At 50.8% G+C, this 22,500-nt stretch overlaps 1 protein-coding gene across 1 annotated transcript in view; it reads right to left on the reverse strand.

Annotated features, from left to right (window-relative positions):
• Positions 1–22,500, reverse strand: part of LOC127586103 (collagen alpha-1(V) chain-like) — a 234,419-nt gene that overhangs the window by 145,037 nt on the left and 66,882 nt on the right. The window contains 1 exon segment of the mRNA XM_052043933.1: positions 1,512–1,674. Within this exon segment, the coding sequence (XP_051899893.1) occupies positions 1,512–1,674 (163 nt within the window).

Below are 22,500 nucleotides of genomic sequence, written 5' to 3' on the forward strand. Positions count from 1 at the left end.
TGCGATGGTGTAGAGGGAGCCTCACTCTGTGTCTGACCCCAGGACTGTGTGACGGGACGGTATAGAGGGAGCCTCACTCTGTGTCTGACCCCGGGTCTGTGCTGGGACAGTGTAGAGGGATCTTCACCCTGTGTCTGACCCCAGGAGTGTGTGATGGGACAGTGTGGAGGGAGCTTCATTCTGTGTCTGACCCATAATATCCCTGCCCTAGGTGTTATGAATTGTTTAAAATTTGATGTGATCTTCACACCCAAATGAAGAGGATAAGCTGAGCCACTGTGACCTACCGATAAGTTCGACCCACTTGTGTAGTTTCTGTTGTGACAGGAGCACTGTTATCGGTGCCCTCGAGATCTCTCCCTCACCCCTGACAACCCGAATGTAATCGGACACAGTCTCTAACTGCAGGAACATGATGAGTTCAAGTCCACAGCCCCTTTGAGAAGTCCCAGGACTGCAGACTTACTATCCTGATGGCTCACTGCTGGCAGGGTTGGGGGGCACTCTGAGGACTCTGTGGGTTCAAGTGCACATCCCAGCACATAAATTCTAGACCTCCTCTGCCAGTACAGCACCAAAGGTCCCGAACTGTACTTCCCAGCCAACCCCACTTTCAGCAGGTAAGCTGGCCGTTGCCCCCTTCCTTGTGACACACCAACAGTTGCATTTCCAACCCTACAAGTGAATCCATTCTGCAATGGCATTTCATTGGGTGTGAAAGTTTCAGGGGCTCCCCCCGAGCCCTGAATGTGGTGGGATCGAGAGTGTCCCCCTTGAGCGTTTGATATCTCTGGGCCTGTTCTCGATGGAGTTCAGAAGGATGATGGGGGGAATCTTATTGAAACCTGCTGGATACTGAAAGGCCTGGATAGACTGGACATGGAGAGGATGTTTCCATCAGTGGGAGAGTCTGGGATCCGAGGGCACAGCCTCAGAATAAAGGGATGTCCCTTTAGAACAGAGATGAGGAGGAATTTCTTCAGCCAGAGGGCGGTGAATCTGTGGAAATCGTTGCCACTGAGGGCTGTGGAGGCCACATCATTGGGTGTAATAAGGCAGAGATTGATAGGTTCTTGATTTGTAAAGAGATTAAGGGCAGGCACAGTAGTGTAGCGGTTAGTGTAACACTATTACAGTGCCAGCGACCCGGGTTCAATTCCGGCTGTCTGTAAGGAGTTTGTATGTCCTCCCCCTGTCTGCGTGGGTTTCCTCCGGGTGCTCCCGGATTCCTCCCACATTCCAAAGACGTATGGGTTAGGAAGTTGTGGGCATGCTATGATGGCGCCAGAGGTGTGTCGACACTTGCAGGCTGCCCCCAGAACACTCTACGCAAAAAGATGCATTTCACTGTGTGTTTCGATGTACGTGTGACTAATAAAGGTATCTTATCTTACAGGGAGAAAGTGGGAGAATGGGGTTGAGAGAAAAAAAATCAGCCAGGATGGAATGGGGGAGCAGACTCGATGGGCCAAATGGCCTAATTCTGCTCCTATGTCGTGACGGTCTCTTACCTCGAAAACCTCCTCGTCCAGGATCCTGGTTCCAAACACCACGATGCCCTTGGTGTCGACGACGGGCTTGTTGCTGCGGGGCAGGAGTTTGGTCACCGTTTTCTTGCAGTCCACAATCATGGTGATTTTCTTCTTTTGCACGCTGATAGCCAGTCGATGCCACCTGGTGAGAGAACAGCGCCGTGTGTTCAGTGACGGGGAGAGAGGGTGCCAGGCATCAGTCAGTTACAGAATGCATGCAGCTCAGGAGAGGCCACTTGGTCAAGCCCTGGGCCTCTGCACCTCCCTCTGCAACTGGATCCTCGACTCCCTCATCGGCAGACCTCAGTCAGTGAGGATCAGTAACTACATCTCCTCCTCGCTGACCATCAGCACAGGTGCACCTCAGGGCTGCGTGCTTAACCCCCTGCTCTGCTCTCTATACACACACGACCCTGTGGCAAAGCACAGTTCCAATGCCATGTACAAATTCACCGACGACACCACTGCTATAGAATCACAGGCGGTGATGAGTCAGCACACAGGAGCTAAATTCCTGGGCGTTAACGTATCGACTGACCTGTCCTGGGCCCAGCACATCGATGCAATCACAAGGAAGGCGTGCCAGGCTCTTTACTTTCTCAGGAGATTAAGGAGGTTCAGCTTGTCACCGAACACTCTAACAAACTTCTACAGATGTCCTGTTGAAAGTATCTTGACTGGTTGCATCATGGTCTGGGACGGCAATTTGAGTGCGCAGGAATGTAAGAAGCTGCAGAGTAGTGGACTCAGCCCAATACATCACAGGCACATCCCTCCCCACCATCGGGAGTATCTACAGGAGGCGCTGCCTCAGGAAGGCAACAGCCGTCATCAAAGATCCCCACCATCCGGGCTGTGCCGTCTTCTCACAGCTCCCATCGGGCAGGAGGTACAGAAGCCTGAAGTCCCACACCACCAGGTTCAGGGACAGCTACTTCCCTTCAACCATTCGGTTCTTGAACCAACCGGCACAACCCTAATCACTGCCTCAGCATAGTAACACTGTGGCTAGTTTGATCACTTTGCATTAAAATGGAATTTGTTTTTTTTTGTTCTAATTGTGTTCTTTCTTGTAAAAATTTATATTTAATTTATATTTTCTTCACTGTCTTGTATAATTTCTGTTCTGTGCCACGTCTGAACCTGTGTGCCTGTGAGCTGCTGCAAGTAAGCTTTTCATTGCACCCATACACAAATGTACTTGTGCGTGTGACAATAAACTCGACGTTGACTTTGGTCCATCAGGTGTGTGCTGACTCCCTGCAAGAACTACGTCATCCACTCCGCCACCCCTCTCCCCATGGCCCTACAGATTTCACATCCAGTTCCCCTTTGGACACCACCGTTAGATCAGTCTCCACTCACACCCTGATTTCCTGATTCTAACCAACCACTTCCGAAAGAAAAAAATCTCCCTCATCTCTATTTTGGTTCTTTCACCAATGGGAACAGTTTCTCTCTGTACAATCCCTCCCTCAGGTCCCTCACACCCTCCTCTGTTCTACCAGCATGCCAGCTTCTCCACTCCACTCCATCCTCATCTCCGGAATCATTCTACCAAATCTCTTCTGCATCCTCTCTGAAGCTTACATCCTGCCTGACGTGTGGCGTGCAGAACTGACCACACGGTGGTGGCCAAACCAGTGCGGCTAAGTTCCTGTCTTGGCAAAGCCCGGGATCCCGGATGCACTTTAATGCCTGTGCACTTTCAGCTGTCTGAGAGTGAGAGAGAGAACAGCTTTGTCAGTGGAAGTGAGAACACAGCGAGGTCAGGGAGAGAGAGAGAACGCTACACATATGCACACACACACACAAACACACACACACACACACACACACACAGATGCACACACAGACAAATACACACAAAACACACACAAATGCACACACAAGCACACACACACAAACACACAAAACACACACTCAAATGTGCATACACAGACAAAATACACACACAGACAAATGCACACGGACACACACAAAACACACAAATGCACGCGCACACACACACACACACACACACACACACACACACACAAATGGTCTGTGCGAGCAGTAACCAGCAGGAGGGATCTGCTGTTCTTGCTGCTGGGAACATAAGACACACCGCGGTTATGTTACAGCCACAATAATCCAGTGTAATTAGTATCTGGACTAATGATCCAGAGACAAGAGTTCAAATACTTCCTCAGTAGCTGGGGAATTTAAATTCGGTTAATTAAACAGTTACGGAATAATAAACTTGCGTCAATTACAGTAATGGGAAAAAGCGGCTGACAGCGTCCTTCAATGAGGAAGTCGACTGTGTTGCCTCACCTGGCCCACACGTGACTCCAAGCATTCAGGAATATCGTTGCCTCATGAGTTAATTAGTTGCATCAAACCCCTGCAGTAAACCCCTCCACCATGTAGTTATTGGTCTGTGGTTTGTGCACACAAGATGTTATGTATAACCATTACCATGCACAGGTGGCTCATGAAAACACCTAACACTCCCTCCGACAGGTCAGTCAGCGATGGGCCTTATGTACTGACCTCTCCAGCCATTGCCCATCCCAGGAAGGAATACAGTTTTCTTTTATATTCATTCAAGAGATGTGGGATTCACGTGCTGAGCCAGCGTTTAGTTGCCCGCCCCTAGTTGCCCCTGACAAGGTGGCGGTGAGCTGCCTCCTTGAACCGCTGCAGTCCCTGAGGTGTGAGTGTCCCCACACTGCTGGTAGGGAGGAAGTTCCAGGATCATGACCCACTGACGGTGAAGGAACGGCGATATATTCCCAAGTCGGGACGGGGCATGGCTGGGAGGGCAACTCCCGGGGGCGGGGGTGGGGGGGTGGTGGGGGGGGGGGTGTTCTCCAGGCTTCTGCTGCCCTTGCCCTTCCAGCTGGTAGAGGTGGTGGGTCTGGGAGGTGCTGCCTGAGGAGTCTCGGTGAGCTGCTGCAGTGCCTCCTGTAGACGGTACAGACTGCTGCCACTGTGTGTGGGTGGTGGATGGGGGGGGCCGGTCAAACCGGCTGCCGTGTCCCGTATGGTGTCGAGCTTCTTGTGTGTTGAAGCTGCCCTCACCCAGGCAAGTGGAGCGTGTTCCCTCACACCCATGGCTCGAGCCTTGTAGATGGTTGAAATCCGCACGCTCTCAGTGCGCACTACATTGGGGAGACTGGGGCAGACTTCAGCACCTTGTGGGACCTCCTGCTCCGGTGGGTGGCACGTTGCCCGGATGCCTGGGACAAGCAAGGAGGGGCTTATGGCAACTCGAGCCCAGGTTTCCATTCCGCCACAGAAGGGGCAGGTGTTGGAGGTACATGAGCAACCGGGTGGGGTCCTAGGACCAAGTCCAAGTCCTGTCATGGACTGTGCTGTCCCAGAGTCCCCACCATTACCTGTGCAAGTACTGGTTTGTAGTTTGTAGCCCTTCAGCCCATCGAGTCCGTGCCAACCATCAACCACCCATTCACACCAATCCCATTCTATTCTCCCCACATCCCCATCAACTCCCCCCGGATTCTACCCCTCACCCACACACGAGAGGTGATTTACAGCGGCCAATGAACCTACCAACCCCGGACGTCTCTGGGACGTGGGAGGAAGACAGATCACCCCCGGGGGAACCCCACGCGCTCACAGGGACACCGGAGGTGGGGATCGAACCCGGGTCTCTAGCGCGGTGGGGCAGCGGCTTTCCCCACTGTGCCACAGTGCCACGCACTGGGTGTCGCTGCTCTTACAGAATGGCAATGTTCCCAGCTGGTCAGAGGCTCACACACGAGGCTAAGGCACCAGCTGCTGATGGGAATGCCCCTACCCGTCAGTCCGTCACCGTCAGGCGAAGCACTCGACCTTCAATGGCCCAAGGAAACAGTCGCCCGTCCCCTGCCCGATGGGTGAATGAGGAGCTGATGACAGCCTCCTCAACCTAACACCCGCTGCTGCCTGGAAGGAGTTGGAAGCAAAGATATTCAGAGCAGCACCCACTTTCAAGGACACGGACGTGTCCAGCAGGACCTGCGGACATGTGGTCCTTCTCCAGGTGACTGCAGAGGGCAGGGATCATCTGCTATGAAGCACCACCCCTCTGAGACCCAGGCAGGACGTGGGGTCGGTGGGCAGGGAACGTGCAAAGCCAGGTTCCTCCAAAGTGCAGCAGGCAAGGTGGGATCACGTAGATGGCACGGCTAAGAAAGCTCACCAGAGCCTCTTCTTCCTCAGGAGGCCAAAGGAATTCAGTAGTCCTCTTTGACCCTCACCAACTTTTATCGAAGCATCCTATCCAGATGCTTTGTGGCTTGATATGGCAACTGCTCTGCCCAGGACTGCAAGAAACTGCAGAGAGTTGTGGACACAGCCCAGCACGTCACGGACACCAGCCACCCCTCCATGGACTCTGTCTTTACCTCTCACTGCCTTGGTGAAGCAGCCAGCATAATCAAAGACCACACCCACCCTGGGCATTCACTCATCTCTCTTCTTCCATCAGGTAGAAGATACAGGAGCCTGAGGGCACGTACCACCAGGCTTAAGGACAGCTTCTACCCCACTGTGAGAAGACTATTGAACGGTTCCCTTATACGATGAGATGGACTCTTGACCTCACGATCTCCCTTGTTGTTACCTTTCACCTTATTGCACCGCATTTTCTCTGTAGCTGTGACACTTTACTCTGTACTGTTATTGTTTTTACCTGTACTACATCAATGCACTCTGTACTAACTCAACGTAACTTCACTGTGTAATGAATTGACCTGTACGATCGGTATGCAAGAAGTTTTTCACTGTACCTCAGGTCAAGAGACAATAATAAACCAATACCAATACCAATACCTCTGCAGGAATAGGCTTGTCAACACGGAACCCCCAAACCTCGTCATCCATGGCCCACGATCGATTTGGGGGACGCCTGCTGAATTCAGCACCCTTCACAGGGAGAGTGAAACACCTGGACAAATGTCCTGTCTCCTGGCAACCCTGCCCATCCCGTGGGCTCCTTCCCAGGGTGTGAGGGCCCTGAGGCGAATCATCACCTCATCTCTTCAGTTCAGGAAACTGTCCCAAACTGATGCACCGGCAGAGTCCCCCATTGCTTAGAGGTGTCCATGTTAACTCCCAAACGGCCCATGACTGCTCCTGCCCATTGGGAAGAGTTAATATCAAAGTCAAACAGACACTGTACCAGACAGACCAGTGTACCACACAGACACAGAGTAATGGACGGACACATACCCAGACAGACTGAGGGTGATAGACAGACACGGACCTAGGTGGACACAGAGTGATAGGTAGACGCTGTACCAGACAGATGCAGGGTAATAGAACATAGAAGAGTACAGCACAGGAACAGGCCCTTCGGCCCACAATGTTGTGCTGGCATAGCTAATCCCTCCTACCTACAGAATGCCGATATCCCTCTATTTTCCTCTCATTCAGGTGCCCATCCAAGCCTCTCTTAAAAGCCCCCAATAAATTTGCCTCCACCACCCTGTCAGGCAACGCATTCCAGGCATCCACCACTCTCTCAGTAAAAAACATAGCCCTCATGTCTGTTCTGAACCTACCCCCTCTCACCTTAAATGCATGCCCTCTGGTGTTGGATCACTCAATAATGGGAAAAAGATATTGCTTGTTCACCCTATCTATGCCCCTCATAATTTTATACACTTCCAACAGATCACCCCTCAGCCTCCTCCGCTCCAGAGAAAAGAGCCCAAGTTTGTTTAGCCTCTCCTGATAGCTCATGCCCTCTAATCCAGGCAGCATCCTGGTGAACCTCCTCCGCACCCTCTCTAAAGCCTTGACATCCTTCATATAGTGAGGTGACCAGAACTGCACGTAATGCGGCCTAACCAGAGCTCTATAGAGGTGCATCATAACTTCTTGACTCCTGTACTCAATACCCCGATTAATAAATGCACACATTCCATAAGCCTTCTTAAGTAGACAGACACTGAACCAGACAGAGAGTAAATCAGGGAGGTAGCAGGAAACAGGGAACCCAATAAACACACACTGACCAGTCATCAGATATGGAACCACAGAGTCGCCCTCCAGAAACCACACAGCCAGGATATCACACTGAGCAGTGTGTGGAAATGGTGAGCAGTTTAAGGGAATCAATAGACAGAGACGAGGAGGATGACTGCACAAAACCCACAGATAGAGAGACACCCTGTGATAACTCAGGTGGATCTTAAGGCCCTGCAGGGATTGGGGAAGCAGGTCACTGGACTCTCTTCTAATTCCTATCAATCTCTGGAGGTGACGAGCAAACAAGTACAACTTCTTACACAAGACTTATCTTTCAGCCACTGAAGCGTGATTACATAGAACATAGAACTGTACAGCGTAGAACAGGCCCTTTGGCCCACAATGTTGTGCTGACACAGCTATTCCCTCCTACCTACAGAATGTCAATATCCCTCTATTTTCCTCTCATTCGTGTGCCCATCCAAGCCCCTCTTAAAAGCCCCCAATGAATTTGCCTCCACCACCCTATCAGGCAACTCATTCCAGGCACCCACCACCTTCTGAGTAAAAAACGTAGCCCTCACGTCTGTTCTGAACCTACCCCCTCTCACCTTAAATGCATGCCCCCTGGTATTGGATCGCTCAATAATGGAAAAAAGATATTGCTTGTTTAACCTGATACTTGAATACACTGAAGAGGTCACCACACTGCAGGAAGGATGTGGTAGCAACAGAGAGGGTGCAGAAGAGGTTCACCAGGACATTGCCTGGGATGGAGGGCTGTGGTTGTGAGGAGAGGTTGGACAGGCTGGGATTGTTCTCACTGGGACACAGGAGGCTGAGGGGTGACCTCATGGAGCTTTATAAAATTATGAGGGGCATGGATAGAGTAGATGGACAGAATCTTTATTGCCAGGGCAGGGGAGTCTAGAACTAGAGGGCACAGGTTTAAGGTGAGAGGGGAGAAATTTAAAGGGGACCCGGGGGGGAGGGGGGCAAGTTTTTTCCACAGGGAGGGTGGGGGCAGGTCGATGGAACGAGCGGCCAGAGGAAGTGGCGGCAACTCTTGAAAGGCATTCGGACAGGTCCAGGGATAGGAAAGGTGCGGAGGGATGGGGGCCTAATGCAGGCAAATGTGATTAGTGTGGACAGGCACCAGGGTCGGTGCGGACGAGCTGGGTTGTAAGGGTCAGTTTGCGTGCTGGACGGTTCCAGGCTTCCATGGTTGTGATATGTGGTCAAGTGGATGAAGAGCCGGGATGTTTTTGGAAGGAAACGTCACTTCCCTTTCTGTGAGATTTTGCTCCTCTTCCTTCAGCGCTGTGGAGCAGTGCAGTTTACCGAGGAGGTAGGGAGGGAGGGAAATTCAACCTCCTCGCTTGCATCAGTTGTGCTGTGGGCAGAGCTACGTAATGTCCTGTCAATGGCTCCTCCGACGCCCGGATTGCACTGGAAGGACGGGAACCTTCCTCGGTTACAGTAAACGTCGCAGAATGGGAGTCATCCAACTTGCGGAGGTGTAGAGATACCCAAGCTGATCTTGGCTCCACACCAAGCACACGGCAGTTGTCGAGTTGGTTCAGCTTGTGCAACACTGCCTCGCTGCGCAGTCTAACGGTGAAGGTTTAACAGCTGCAATCAGATGAAGCTGTTGCGGACTTGACTGTGGGTTTGAGATGGATAGACGGCTGGAGGGGCGTTGGGGGGGGGGGGGGGGGTGGTGACTGAGCAGTGGGTGGACGCCCCGAGGTGCAGCTGAAAGAGGCCGGTCCGTGAGAAGGAACCGAACTTCAGGCCGAACTTCCCGGGCAATGGAGACGGCAGCCAAGAAGTGAACGCTCGGGAGTATTAACAAGCTGGGGCCTTGTTCGACAGCACCTTCGGGGAACTGGATGGACTTCCTGAGGGGAGATTCGATCAGTGCAGCAGCACTGACATCCAGTGAAGAAACGCAGACGTGGAGTCGGTCTGTGGTGTTGAAGGACCACTGAAAGCAAAATGAGCCCCCACCGGTAACCAGGCAGTGCCGTCCACTGGGAAGGTCAGTAAAAGGCATCACACACACTGTGATGAAGCCAGTGACAGCGACAGCTGGTATCAGAATCAGACTCAGGTTTATCATCTGACGTGAAATCTGTTGCTTTGTGGCTCAGTACAGACTTAAAGGTCTATAAATTACAAAAATAAGTAAATAGTGGAAACAAAAAGAAATAATGGGGTCGTGTTAGTGGGTTCATGGACCGTCCAGAAATTTGATGGCAGAGGGGAAGAAGCTGTTCCTGAATCACTGAGTGTGGGTCTTCAGGCTCCTGTACCTCCTCCCCGATGGTGGTAATGAGAAGAGGGCGTGTCCCGGGTGGTGAGGGGCCTGTGAGCCACTGCCTCGCAGCTCCAGGGACCCAGTTTCGATTCTGACCTCCGGGTGCCGTCAGTGTTTGACGGCAGTGCCAAACCGGAGCTTGCACGATCTCCCTGTGTCTCCCCACCCCCCGAAGTGCTCCAGTTTCCTCCCACGTCCCAGCGACGTGCGGGTCGGTGTGTTAAGTGGCCCTCATGCGTGGGTGAGGGGTGGAAGGTGCGGGGAGTGAGGCTGTTGATCGGAATGTGGAGACAATAAGATGGGTTAGGGGAGGATTGGTGTAGGTGGGTGCTTGACAGTCAGCAGGGACTTGGTGGGCTGAAGGGCCTGTTTCCATAGAACCATAGAACAATACAGCACAATACAGACCCTTTGGCCCACAATGTTGTGGCGACCTTTAAACCACACCTAAGACTATCTAACCCCTTCCTCCCACATATCCCTCTATTATAAATTCCTCCATATGCTTATCTAACAATCTCTTGAATTTGACCAATGTACCTGCCTCCACCACCACCCCAGGCAGCGCATTCCACGCCCCAACCACTCTCTGGGTGAAAAACCTCCCTCTGATATCTCCCTTGAACTTCCCACCCATTACATTAAAGCCATGCCCTCTTGTATTGAGCATTGGTGCCCTGGGAAAGAGGCGCTGGCTGTCCACTCTATCTATTCCTCTTAATATTTTGTACACCTCTATCATGTCTCCTCTCATCCTCCTTCTCTCCAATGAGTAAAGCCCCAGCTCCCTTAGCCTCTCCTCATGATGCATACTCTCCAAACCAGGCAGCATCCTGGTAAATCTCCTCTGTAGCCTTTCCAACGCTTCCACATCCTTCCTATAATGAGGCGAACAGAACTGGACCAGGTTCTGTGCTGTCTCTCTCTGTTCTAGCTTCTCCTCATACCTATATGTCCAGAACCTCACAGTTTGCATGAACTACATTCCCCTTGAGAATCTTGTTGACGGATCTCTACTTCCCTCTGCCAGAGGGTGTGGACAGGCAAACACTGCTGACACATGACTACGTTCTGAAATACGAGAATGGAAGCCACAGTCAGAAGGTGAATTTCTGAGAGCTGGGGACCTTCCCTGTGAAACACAGCTCCGGGGGATTCCATTATCTGGTGCCAGGCGTTACCCACCCACGCCCCCGTCCTCCCACGGCAGAGACGGGAAGGAGAACGTAGAAGGTGACCCTGTTACAGAAGAAGGAATGAGCGAAAGTCCTAGAACTCTTTCTGGAGCCAGAGTTCATATCCAGCAAGCTGCCAGAAGCTGCGTCCGGTGACTGGGAATGGATAACCCGTTGGAGGGCTGTGGAGTGTTCGCAATATGTCAAGGGCATCAGAAGAATCCACCAGTAACTCCTCCCGACCCGCGGCCCTGCCCAACAGACCTCGGTCAAGGGTACACGAGGACTTTACAGGTCCAGTAATGATTCTGACTGTAACCGATGCACAGCCCCAGAGGATGAAAGCTGTGCCTACGAACGTGTCTCCATTTCAAGCGCTGGTCTTGAAGTGGTCAACCTGTGGACTTCCAGTTATTTATGGCAGTCAATGGAATTGGCCAAATTCCTCAGGTGAATTTTTCCTCTCGTAAGTTAGTCACAATGTATGTTTACACAGCTCTGAATGCACTACAGCTGGAGTATCGTGAACAATTCCGGGCGCCGCACTTTGGGGAAAGGTGTGAAGGCATTGGAGAGGCTGCGGTACAGAGGGCGCAGACGAGAGCTCCAGGCAGGAGAAGCTTCCTGGAGAAGCTGGGGTTGTTCGCCTGGGAACAGAGGAGGTAGAGAGGGGATCTGATGGGGGGGGGGCGGGGTGGGATTTGAAATCACCAAGGGTATGGAGAAGGGAAAAAGCGCTCTGATTGGCAGAGGGGACACGGGCAGGTGGTAGTGGGAGCAGGGCACTGAATGATTGCAAAAGAACCTGCCCTCTGATTTAGCAAATGAGGCACCTCCCTGATATACCAGTTGAGTCATAGCGATGTACGGCACAGGAACAGGCCCTTCGGTCCATCACCTCCATGCTGACCTGTTTGCCCACCTGCACTGATTCCATTGGCCTGCATTAGGCCCACATCCTTCCTGGCCTACTTCAGTGCCTGTCTAAATGCCCTTTTTTTTTTAATTCACAAACGTTTATTTGCTAAAAGCACTACAAAATGACATCCAGTGTCAAAATACTACAATTAATACAGAAGGGAGAAGGAAAACTAAGCATCTACAGAACTACAGCAATAACGCTAACAACCGCTAAACGCACACGCAACACCTCAGGAAAGAATCGCATTTGCTAAATGCCCCTTAAATGCAGTGACTGTATCCAAGTCCACCCCTCCTCCAGCAGCACATCCCAAATATCTTTTTTTTCTTTCTTTTTCAATCTTTTTATTAAATTTCAAATTAATACACATAACATTCGTGATTATACACATTGTGTGAAGAGATCGGGATTACGATAGTAACAGTTGACAGATACAAACACAGGGAATAGAATATATAATCTGAACCTCCCAATCTCTTACTAAGTGAACATGATACAAAAGAATTTGAAAAGAAATTTGATTATATGAAAAGAAAACCCCAAAATTTAAAAAAAATTAATAACAAACAAAAGCAAACCAAAAACTTCAAAAAAAAAGCTGGGCTGTCATATTTCTTCGGTTAAAAAAAACATTATTATGTCGTTAGCTCTGCTCTATATTCAAATAGAAGGTTATTGAAAGGGATTCGAGAAAGGTCTGCTTACATCACATGGAAATACTGAATAAACGGGCTCTAAATTTCCTCAAACTTAAGCGAAGGATCAACAGTACCACTCCTAATTTTTTCTAAGTTTAAACATGTTATAGTTCGAGAAAACCATTGAAATGTGGTAGGAGGTATAAGATCCTTCCATTTAAATAGAATGGATCTCTTGGCCATTAATGTAACAAATGCAATCATACGACAAGCTGAAGCGGATCGTCCCAGATATCATACATAGAACATAGAACACTGCAGCACAGTACAGGCCCTTCGGCCCATAATGTTATGCCAACATTTTATCTTGCTCTAAGATCTATCTAACCCTTCCCTCCCACATAGCCCCCCATTTCGCTATCATTCATGTGTCTATCTAAGAGTCTCTTAAATGTCCCTAACATATCTGCCCCCACAACCTCTGCAGGCAGTGCGTTCCACACACCCACCACTCTGTGTGTAAAAAATTTACCTCTGACATTCCCCTTGTACCTTCCTCCAATCACCTTAAAATTATGTCCCCTTTTGTGTGGAACCACTCTGTGTGGAAAACCTCACCCCACAGATCTCCTTCCCCTCACCTCAGACCTACGCCCTCTCGTTTTTGCTACCCCTGCTATGGGGAAGAATTTCTGACTGTCTCCATTAGCTTTACCTCTCATAATCTTATCAACCTCTACCAGGTCCCCCCTTGCCCTCCCTTGCTCCTGAGAAAACAAGCCCAGCCCGTCCCATCTCCCCCCCCATCACTAAAGTCCTCCAATCGGGGCAAGGTGCTGGTGAATCTCCCCTGCACTTTCTCCAGCACAACCACATCCTTGCAACAGTGGGGTGACCAGAACTGCTCACAGTACCCCAGGTGTGGTCTAACCAGGGTTTTGTAAATTAAAACACCTCTTTCATATTCTCTGCCCTGACCTACAAAGGCAAGGGTGCTGTACGCCTTCTTCACCACCCTATCCACCTGTGTTGCCACTTTCAGGGAGCTATAGACTTGGACCCCTAGATCCCTCTGTTCATTAGTATTCCTCAGCATGTTACTATCTTTAACATTTTATTTATACAGCACGGTAACAGGCCCTTCCGGCCCAACGAGTCCGCTCCGCCCAATTACACCCATGCTAACCTACCCGTACGTCTTTGGAATGCGGGAGGAAACCAGAGCACCTGGAGGAAACCCACGCAGACACGGGGAAAATGTACACACACCTTACAGACGGTGGCTGGAATTGAACCCGGGTCGCTGGTGCTGTAATAGCGTCACTGCTGCACTACCATGTCGCCCCATACATGTCTGCATCACCTCACATCAGGACCATTGCTGGTTTACCTAACCCATAGCATCTGCCCTGACCCAGTAAAGTGGTAAAGACAACTGGATCCTAGCAGATCTCCTGCCCTTTGAGCTGAACCAACGTCATAGACACAGATGATAGCACAGGAGGAAACACAAGCATACAGGAATGGAGTGGCTCCCTCAGTGAGAAAGATACAGGCTTGGGTGGAGATGCAGAGAGACAGAAAGAGGCACAGGACAGAGGCGGAGTGCACATAGGTTACAGAAACACAGACACAAGAGAGAGGCTAAAACACAGACCTCAACGTACTGACACAGGCACAGACACACTTGCAAATGTGCAGAGATACAGGCCTGGATACGAATGCACAACTTACAGACACCCCTAATGACCAGGTTCCCATAATATCATTAAATCCAAAAGTCTGACGGACATTAACACATTCATTGCTACGACCAGCAGACCCCTCTCCCTCCACTTCTAGTGATTGCTCTTTCTTCTCCATCTTACGTACTTTTGATGCCACTTATCACAACACCGTGGAGGTACGGTTACCGCAGCGAGAGATTTTTGCGTATTTTCCAACGTACAGACGAAATCAACTCACGGACATCAATAACAACGGAACCCATCACCTGGGATGGCCCGTACATCCGAGAGGTGATCGGAGGCACAGAGACACACACATGGGCACAGAAACAGGGAGACACAGGCCGAGAAATACTCACAAGTGGGCGGAGAAATGGACTTTGAGAAACCCACAGAAAGACGTGGGCACACATGAACGACATGAATATTGTAAGCAGAGACAACCACAAATGAAGGAATTCACACACACACACACACACACACACACACACACACACACACACACACACACACACACACACACACACACACACACACACAGACAAATACCCCAACACAGAACATGTGGGGATAAAACCAAGGAACAAACAGAGCAGGGCTGAACCACTGACAAGTATGTTCAGCCAACATCGCTGAGTGGTTGAACCAGCTCTCCTGCCTCCTGAAATCTCAGCATGACACAAGCCAGGTCTCAGCCAATTTGATTCAGTCCATGTGATGTCAAGAAAGAGCTGAGAGCATGGGACACAGAGAGGCTCCAGGATCTGACACAGATCGTCCCAGCTGTAGTACTGGAGGCCTGCGCTCCGCAACTAGCTGTGCCTCCAGCCAAGCTGTTCCGGTCGACTTACAACGCTGGCATCTACCCGACAATGTGGAAAATCGCCCAGGTATGTCCTGTTCACAAAACACAGGACAAATCCAACCCGCTCATTACTGCCAATTCACTCGACTCTCAATCATCACCGATGGGCTGGAAGCTCCCGTCAACAACTTACTCACCAAGAGCCTCTTCACTGCTGTTAGGAACAGGACCTTCGGCCCATCTTGTCTGTGCCAGCCATGATCCCATCTGCCTGCACACAGTCCCTATGCCTCCATTCCCTGCCTGTTCACGTGTCTATCTAAATGCCTCTTAGATACCGCTGTTGTTTCTGCTTCCAGGTTCCAGGTAAAAGAAAACTTGCCTCGCAAATCTCCTTTAAACTTTCCCCCCTCTCACCGTAAAGCTATGCCCTCCAGTATTTGACATTTAGACTCGATCTACGCCTCTCATAATTGTGTATACTTTTATCTATCAGGTCTGGACACTCCAGAGAAAACAACCCAAGTTTGTCCAACCTCCCCTGACAGCTCATACTCTCCAATCCAGGCAGCATCCAGGTGAACCTCTTCAGCACCCTCTCCAAAGCCCCCACATCCACCTTATAGCGAGGTGACCAGAACTTCACGCAATACACCAAACGTGGCCTAACTAATGTTTTATACAGCTGCAACATGACTTCCCAACTCTTATACTCAATGCCCCGGCCAATGAAGGCGAGTATGTCGGATACCTTCTCCACAACTCTCTCTGCTTGTGTTGTCACCTTCAGGAAGCTACGGACTTCAAGCCCAAGATCCCTCCGAACAAGGCTCCCAAGGGTCCTGCCATTCATAGTAAACTTTCCTCCAGGATTTGACCTCCCAAAAATGCACCATCCTGTAGACTTCATCACAGTCTTGGTCCAAAGAGCTGAGGTCCAGAGGTGAGCTGACACAGCAGAGTGGGGCATCAAGGTGCCCGAGTAAAACTGCAATCAATGGGTATCTAGGGCAGAGCGCCCCAGTGGTCGAAACCATCCCGTGCACAAAGGAAGATGGTTGTGATTACATAACAATATAAGGGGAGGAGAAAGGAGGATATTCAGCCCCTCGAACCTACCCCATCATTCATCAAGATGGTGACTGATCACCCTCAGTGCCATTTTATCCCCATATTCCTCGATTCCCTCAATATCCAGAAATCTATCAACTTCTGTTCCGAAGGAACTCGACTGAACCTCCTGGTACTCTGGGGTCAGAGAATTCTATAGACTCGTCACCCCACAAGTGAAGACCCACGAGCTCTAACCTTGATGCGCGAGCTCTAACCTTAACCCGCAAGCTCTAACGTTGACCGCGAGCTCTAACCTTGACCCGCGAGCTCTAACCTTGATCTGCAAGCTTAAATCTTGACCGTGAGCTCTAACCTTGATCCGCGATCTCTAACCTTGACCCGCGAGCTCTAACCTTGATCCAGGTGCTCTAACCTTGACCCGCGAGCTCTAACCTTGATCCAAGTGCTCTAACCTTGACCCGCGAGCTCTAACCTTGACCTGCGAGCTCTAACCTTGAGCCGCGAGCTCTAACCTTGACCTGCGAGCTCTAACCTTGATCCAAGTGCTCTAACCTTGACCCACGAGCTCTAACCTTGACCTGCGAGCTCTAGCCTTGATCCAGGTGCTCTAAGCTTGACCCGCGAGCTCTAACCTTGACCCACAAGCTCTAAGCTTGATCCAGGTGCTCTAACCTTGACCCATGAGCTCTAACCTTGATCCAGGTGCTCTAACCTTGGCCCGCGAGCTCTAACTTTCACCCGCGAGCTCTAACACCGATGGGAACATGAAAAACTCCATTCACATTGGTGACAGGATGCTGGAGATTGTTGGAACTTCCATTCAGATAACTCCCTGAAGCTAGTTGTCTACTCTGGTCACTTTCTCAAAGAACTTGGTCGAACACGATTCTCAAACCCAAGCCGACTGCTGAATCCCATTATTCTCATTATTCTGTTATTACATCCTCCGATATAGATTCTGGCATTTTCCCTACCACCGGGTCCAGACTGGTTTATAGTTCCCAATTTTCTCTCTCCTACCTTTACTAAACAGTGAGGTCACATTTGCAATCCTTCATTCCACGGAATGATGGCCCTCAGAAACCAGCCTAACACCATCTCCACTTCCAACTCTACCATTGGCTGTTGGAGGTCAGTCACCCCAGTCCCAGGACATCACTGCGGGAGTCCCTCAGGCCAGTGTCCTGGGCCCAACCGTCTTCAGCGGCTTCACCAGTGACCTCCCTTCCATCGTAAAGGCGGGGATGTTCGCTGATGACTGCACAGCACTCAATTCTATAAGCAACAACATCATCGAGGAGACCTCCCACCCCGGTCATTCTCTCTTCTCCCATCGGGCAGAAGATACGAAAGCTTGAGAGCACGTACCACCAGGCTCAAGGACAGCTTCTATCCTGCTGTTATCAGACTTTGAATTGACCTCTCATACGCTAAAAGGTGAACTCTTGATCTCTCAATCTACCCGAAGGTGGCCCTTGCACATTGTCTGCCTGCACTGCACTTTCTCTGCAACTGTAACCCTATACTCTGCATTCCTTTGCACTCCCTCGGTGTACTGAGGCATGGAATGATCTGTGGATGCAAGCAAGCAACAGCTTTCTACTCTATGTCGGGACGTGTGACAGTGATGGACCAATGTTAATACTAATAATAAACCTCAGCAAATGGAGTAAGCCGTGCCTGCATGCAGCAAGACCTGTGCGACGTTGAGGCGTGGGCTGACAAGCAGTAGTAACGCTTACACCGCACAGTGCCAGACAATGACCATCTCCAACAAGACCGAGTCTGACCACTCAGTCTTGGTATCCATCTGCATTACCGTCACCGAGTCCCCCACCGTTAACACTCCCCAGGTATCCTGCACCCCTTAATACCCTTAAAGCCTCCGCCAGCCACAATGCACAAGTCGGCGGGGGCTGTGAATAAACACAACACCATCAGTGTTCAAGGAGCCGGGCGGGACGAAGCAGCCCGCACCACTGGCAGCCGAAACATTCACTCCCTCCACCCCCCCGGGCACACAGCGGCTGCAGAGAGCACCATCTCACCCCGGCTACTCCGACAGCGCCTCCCAAACCGACGCCTACTACTGGCGAGAAGGACAGATGTGGCGGGTGCAGGAGAACGCTCCCCTCCGAGCCACACGCCCTCCCGGACTTGGAATTCCGTCACTGTTCCTTCATCACTGCCGGGTGAACGTCCGGAACTCCCTGCCCCCAGCGTCACTACAAGGAGTGCGGAGGAGCAAGATTCCTCGAAGCAGGCGGGGGCTCCTACCACCTCCCCCACACAGCTGGACGGGAAGAGCAGGTTAGGGGAGCGAGGGAGATTGGGAAGATCCACACTACAGTGGCTGGGAGGACGACAGATCGTGAGCGGGCCTGGTCAGGGCCAAGCTGGGTGCCAATCCCCAGCAGAGCTTTTGACTGTGAACGACAAGTCCTTCAACTTGTGGGCTCCGCTCAGAGGCATTTGTAGCGGTTAGCGTGATGCTATAACAGCGCCAGAGACCCGGGTTCAATTCCCACCGCTGTCTGTGAGGAGCTTGTACGTTCTCCCCGTGTCTGCGTGGGTTTCCGCCGGGAGCTCCGGTTTCCTCCCACATTCCAAGGGCGTGGGTTAGGAAGTTGTGGGCGTGCTATGGTGGCACCAGAAGCCTGGCGACACTTGTGGGCTGCCCCCCAGCACATTCCCAGTAACGCCAAATGACGCATTTCACTGTGTGTTTCGATGTACGTGTGACTAATAAATAAATATCTTATATATAAATACCTCAACGGGGAGTGGGCTGGGTCATCCCAACCGCTGAAAGGTTGGCGGTCATCGGGGATGAAGAACGCTGAAGAATGCAGAGGTTTGGTCGGCAGTTGATGAGAGATTGTAGGGTGGGGAGTGTTCACTGGTGGACTGGTTGGGTCAGCTGCAAGCACTCCTCCCAGCCCCTAGGTGGTGCCCTGACTGCCCTAATGGATTCAGGCTTGGTTCCACCTGGAAAGTTTCCAACATGTGGGACACCTGAGCATTGGGTTAGAGTCATAGAGTCACAGTCACAGAGTCCTACAGCGCAGAAACTGGCCCTTTGGCCCATCATGTCCATACTAGCCATCAGGCGCGCACATCTACACAGTTGGTCCACATCCTTCTGTGATTTGGGGATTCAAGCGCTCGTCCAGACACTTCTTACATGTTATGAGAGTCTCTGCCTCCACCACCCCCTCAGGCAGTGCAGTCCGGATACCAACCCCACCCCTCTGGGTGAAAAAGTTCTTCTTCAGATCCCCTCTGAACCTCAGACTCGTCACCTTAAACCCATGCCCCCCTGGTCTTAATACCTCTGCTGTGGAGAAGGGTTTCCAAGGATCTACCCTGTCAGTGACCCAGAGAACTTTATTCATCTATCAGGCGCCTCCGCCGCAAGGAAAACAAACCCAACCTCTTCAGATCCCCTCTGAACCTCTTATCCTAAACCTATACTCTCTCGTTTTGGATACCTCTGCTAGGGGGACAAGTTTCCCATGATCTACCCTACTAACATCTCTTATGGTTTTGTTTATCTCTATCGGGGCACCCCTCAGTCTCCTCCACACCAGGGAGGACAGACCCAGCCCCTCCAGTCTCCCCTCGTGACTGGAACACTCCATCCCAGGCAGCATCCTGGTGAATCTCCTCTGCACCCTCTCCAGTGCAATCCTCCCTCTGGTTCCCCACCTCCTTCCCCTTATTCCATGGTCCTCTGTGCTCTCCTATCGGATTCCATCTTGATCAGCCCTCTGCCGCTTCCACCTATCACCTCCCAGCGTCCCATATCGTTCCTACTTCACCCCTTCCCACTCCCCCACCCATCTACCTTCCCCCCCTCACCCTGGACTCACCGATCCCCTGCCAGCTCTTGCTCCTCCCTCTCCCCCCACCCTCTTATTCCGGCCTCCGCCCTCTTCTCGCCCCATCCTGATGAAGGGTCTCGGCCCCAAACGTCGACTGTTTATTTCCCACCACGGACGCTGCCTGACCTGCTGAGTCCCTGCAGCGTTTTGTGTGTTGATCCAGTACAATTGTGCCCTGCCTATACCACAGACCCACCGTCAAACACAGCCATACAGCCTCGTCTTAATAGTTAATCGAGTCACCGCCTCACACAGGCAGCTTGGTGACCTGCCTTTTACCCTGCCTCAGTCAAAGGCAGAAATGGGAAATCTGAGATGGATTTGGTTCTTTGTGTGGATTTGTTTATACTTTCTTAAACTCTGACACAATCCCAAGTGCTCACACTCAGAGACACATGCAGACTTCGAAATGGAGATACGCGCCTCGGAAGTGGACAGTGAAATGAAAAGGCACAGTTATAAAAACATACAGACACACGCACAGCACAGACCCAGATAAGTATAAAGCCAGACAGCAGGGCAGACTGACACGGTGGGGGAGAGGAGAATTGGACAGACTTTGCAACAGATAAACAAACACAGATAATGCACTGCGGTTGTAAATCTGAAATAAAAACTGACTGTACTGAAAACATTCAACAGGTCAGTCAGCATCTGTGGAGAGAGAAACAGTCCAAGAGCTGAGTTTTTCCAGCATCTCCTGTTTTTTCTTGCAAAAGCTGCACGCAGACACTGTGATACCAGCGTTGGAAATGTCGGTCACCACCGTTAAAGATGGACAGAGGTAGAAAAGTAAAACAGACGGAAACCATAAAGAGAAAGACATCAAGAAAAACACTGGAGCTGAGAGGCAGAGAATTAAAAGAAAGGTCTTTGAAGGGAAGAGTTTTGGACCCGAAACATTAACTCTGTTTCTGCTCCCATAACTGCAGCCTCACCTGCTGACGGTTTCCTCAAGTCTAAGTTTTTATTTCATAAACAGATGGAGATAAGCACTCAGACATGTGCGCGCACACGCACGCACACACGGGCGCACACACGCACGCACACACGGGCGCACACACGGGCGCACGCACGCACACACATACGCGCCCAAAAAATGATGTAAAGAAAAATGCATTTTCTGAACTGAATGGAGATAGATTGAGACCGAGGTGGTGAAAAACACCGACTCTGAAACATAAGCACACGTGTACACGGAGAAAACTAGCCCGAGAAACAGAGAGAGAGAGTCAGAAGTGACAGTAAGTACACACACAGACAGGCAAGAGAGACTTACAGAAATGCAGCCGCAACAGACGGGTGCACACGGACTTCTCACCTGATGAAACAAATGTACCTTGCAACAACAACAATTGCCCAATTAGTGTTTTAAATTGGACAAAAACAACAAAGACCCAGAAATAGACAGAGAGAGAGAAACACCAAGACCAGGACAGCATAAACAGATGTCAGAGACACTGAGTAGTGTACAGCTATAGACAGAGGCAGAGACCGATAACTCACAGGTGTAGAAGCAGATGGACACACGAATGGGAACAGCCAGCAACATAAAGCAACACACAGACATTGAAACGACTGTAAACACCTCCTTTTGCAACTGGATCCTTGACTCCCTGACCAACAGACCACAATCAGTGAGGATAGTCAGCAATAGCTCCGCCATGATTATCCTCAACACTGGTGCCCCACAAGGCTGCGTCCTCAGCCCTCTACTCCCTATACACTCATGACTGTGTGGCCAGATTCTGCTCCAACTCCTTCTACAAGTTTGCAGATGATACCACCACTGTAGGCTGTATCTCAAATAACAATGAGTCGGAGTACAGGACTCAGTGTCATGACAACAACCTTTCCTTCAATGTCGGCAAAACAAAAGAGCTGGTCATTGACCATTGGAAAGGGGGTGGTGCACATGCTCCTGTCTACATCAATGGTGCTGAGGTCGAGAGGGTTGAGAGCTTCAGGTTCTTAGGAATGAACATCACCAATAACCTATCCTGGTCCAACCACGCAGATGCCACGGTCAAGAAAGCTCACCAGCGCCTCTACTTCCTCAGGAGGCTAAAGAAATTTGGCATGTCCCCTCTGAACCTCACCAATTTTTATTGATGCTCCATAGAAAGCATCCTATCCGGATGCATCACGACTTGGTACAGCAACTGCTCTGCCCAGGACCACAAGAAACTGCAGAGAGTTGTGGACACAGCCCAGCACATCACGGAAACCAGCCTCCCCTCCATGGACTCTGTCTACACTTCTCACTGCCTTGGTAAAGCAGCCGACATAATCAAAGACCCCACCCACCCTGGGCATTCTTTCTTCTCCCCCCTCCCATCAGGCAGAAGATACAAAAGCCTGAAAACACGTACCACCAGGCTGAAGGACAGCTTCTATCCCGCTGTTATAAGACTATTGAATGGTGCCCTAGTATGATAAGATGGACTCTTGACCTCACAATC

This window comes from Pristis pectinata, chromosome 34, assembly GCF_009764475.1.
Source record: "Pristis pectinata isolate sPriPec2 chromosome 34, sPriPec2.1.pri, whole genome shotgun sequence".
NCBI classification, from domain to species: domain Eukaryota; kingdom Metazoa; phylum Chordata; class Chondrichthyes; order Rhinopristiformes; family Pristidae; genus Pristis; species Pristis pectinata.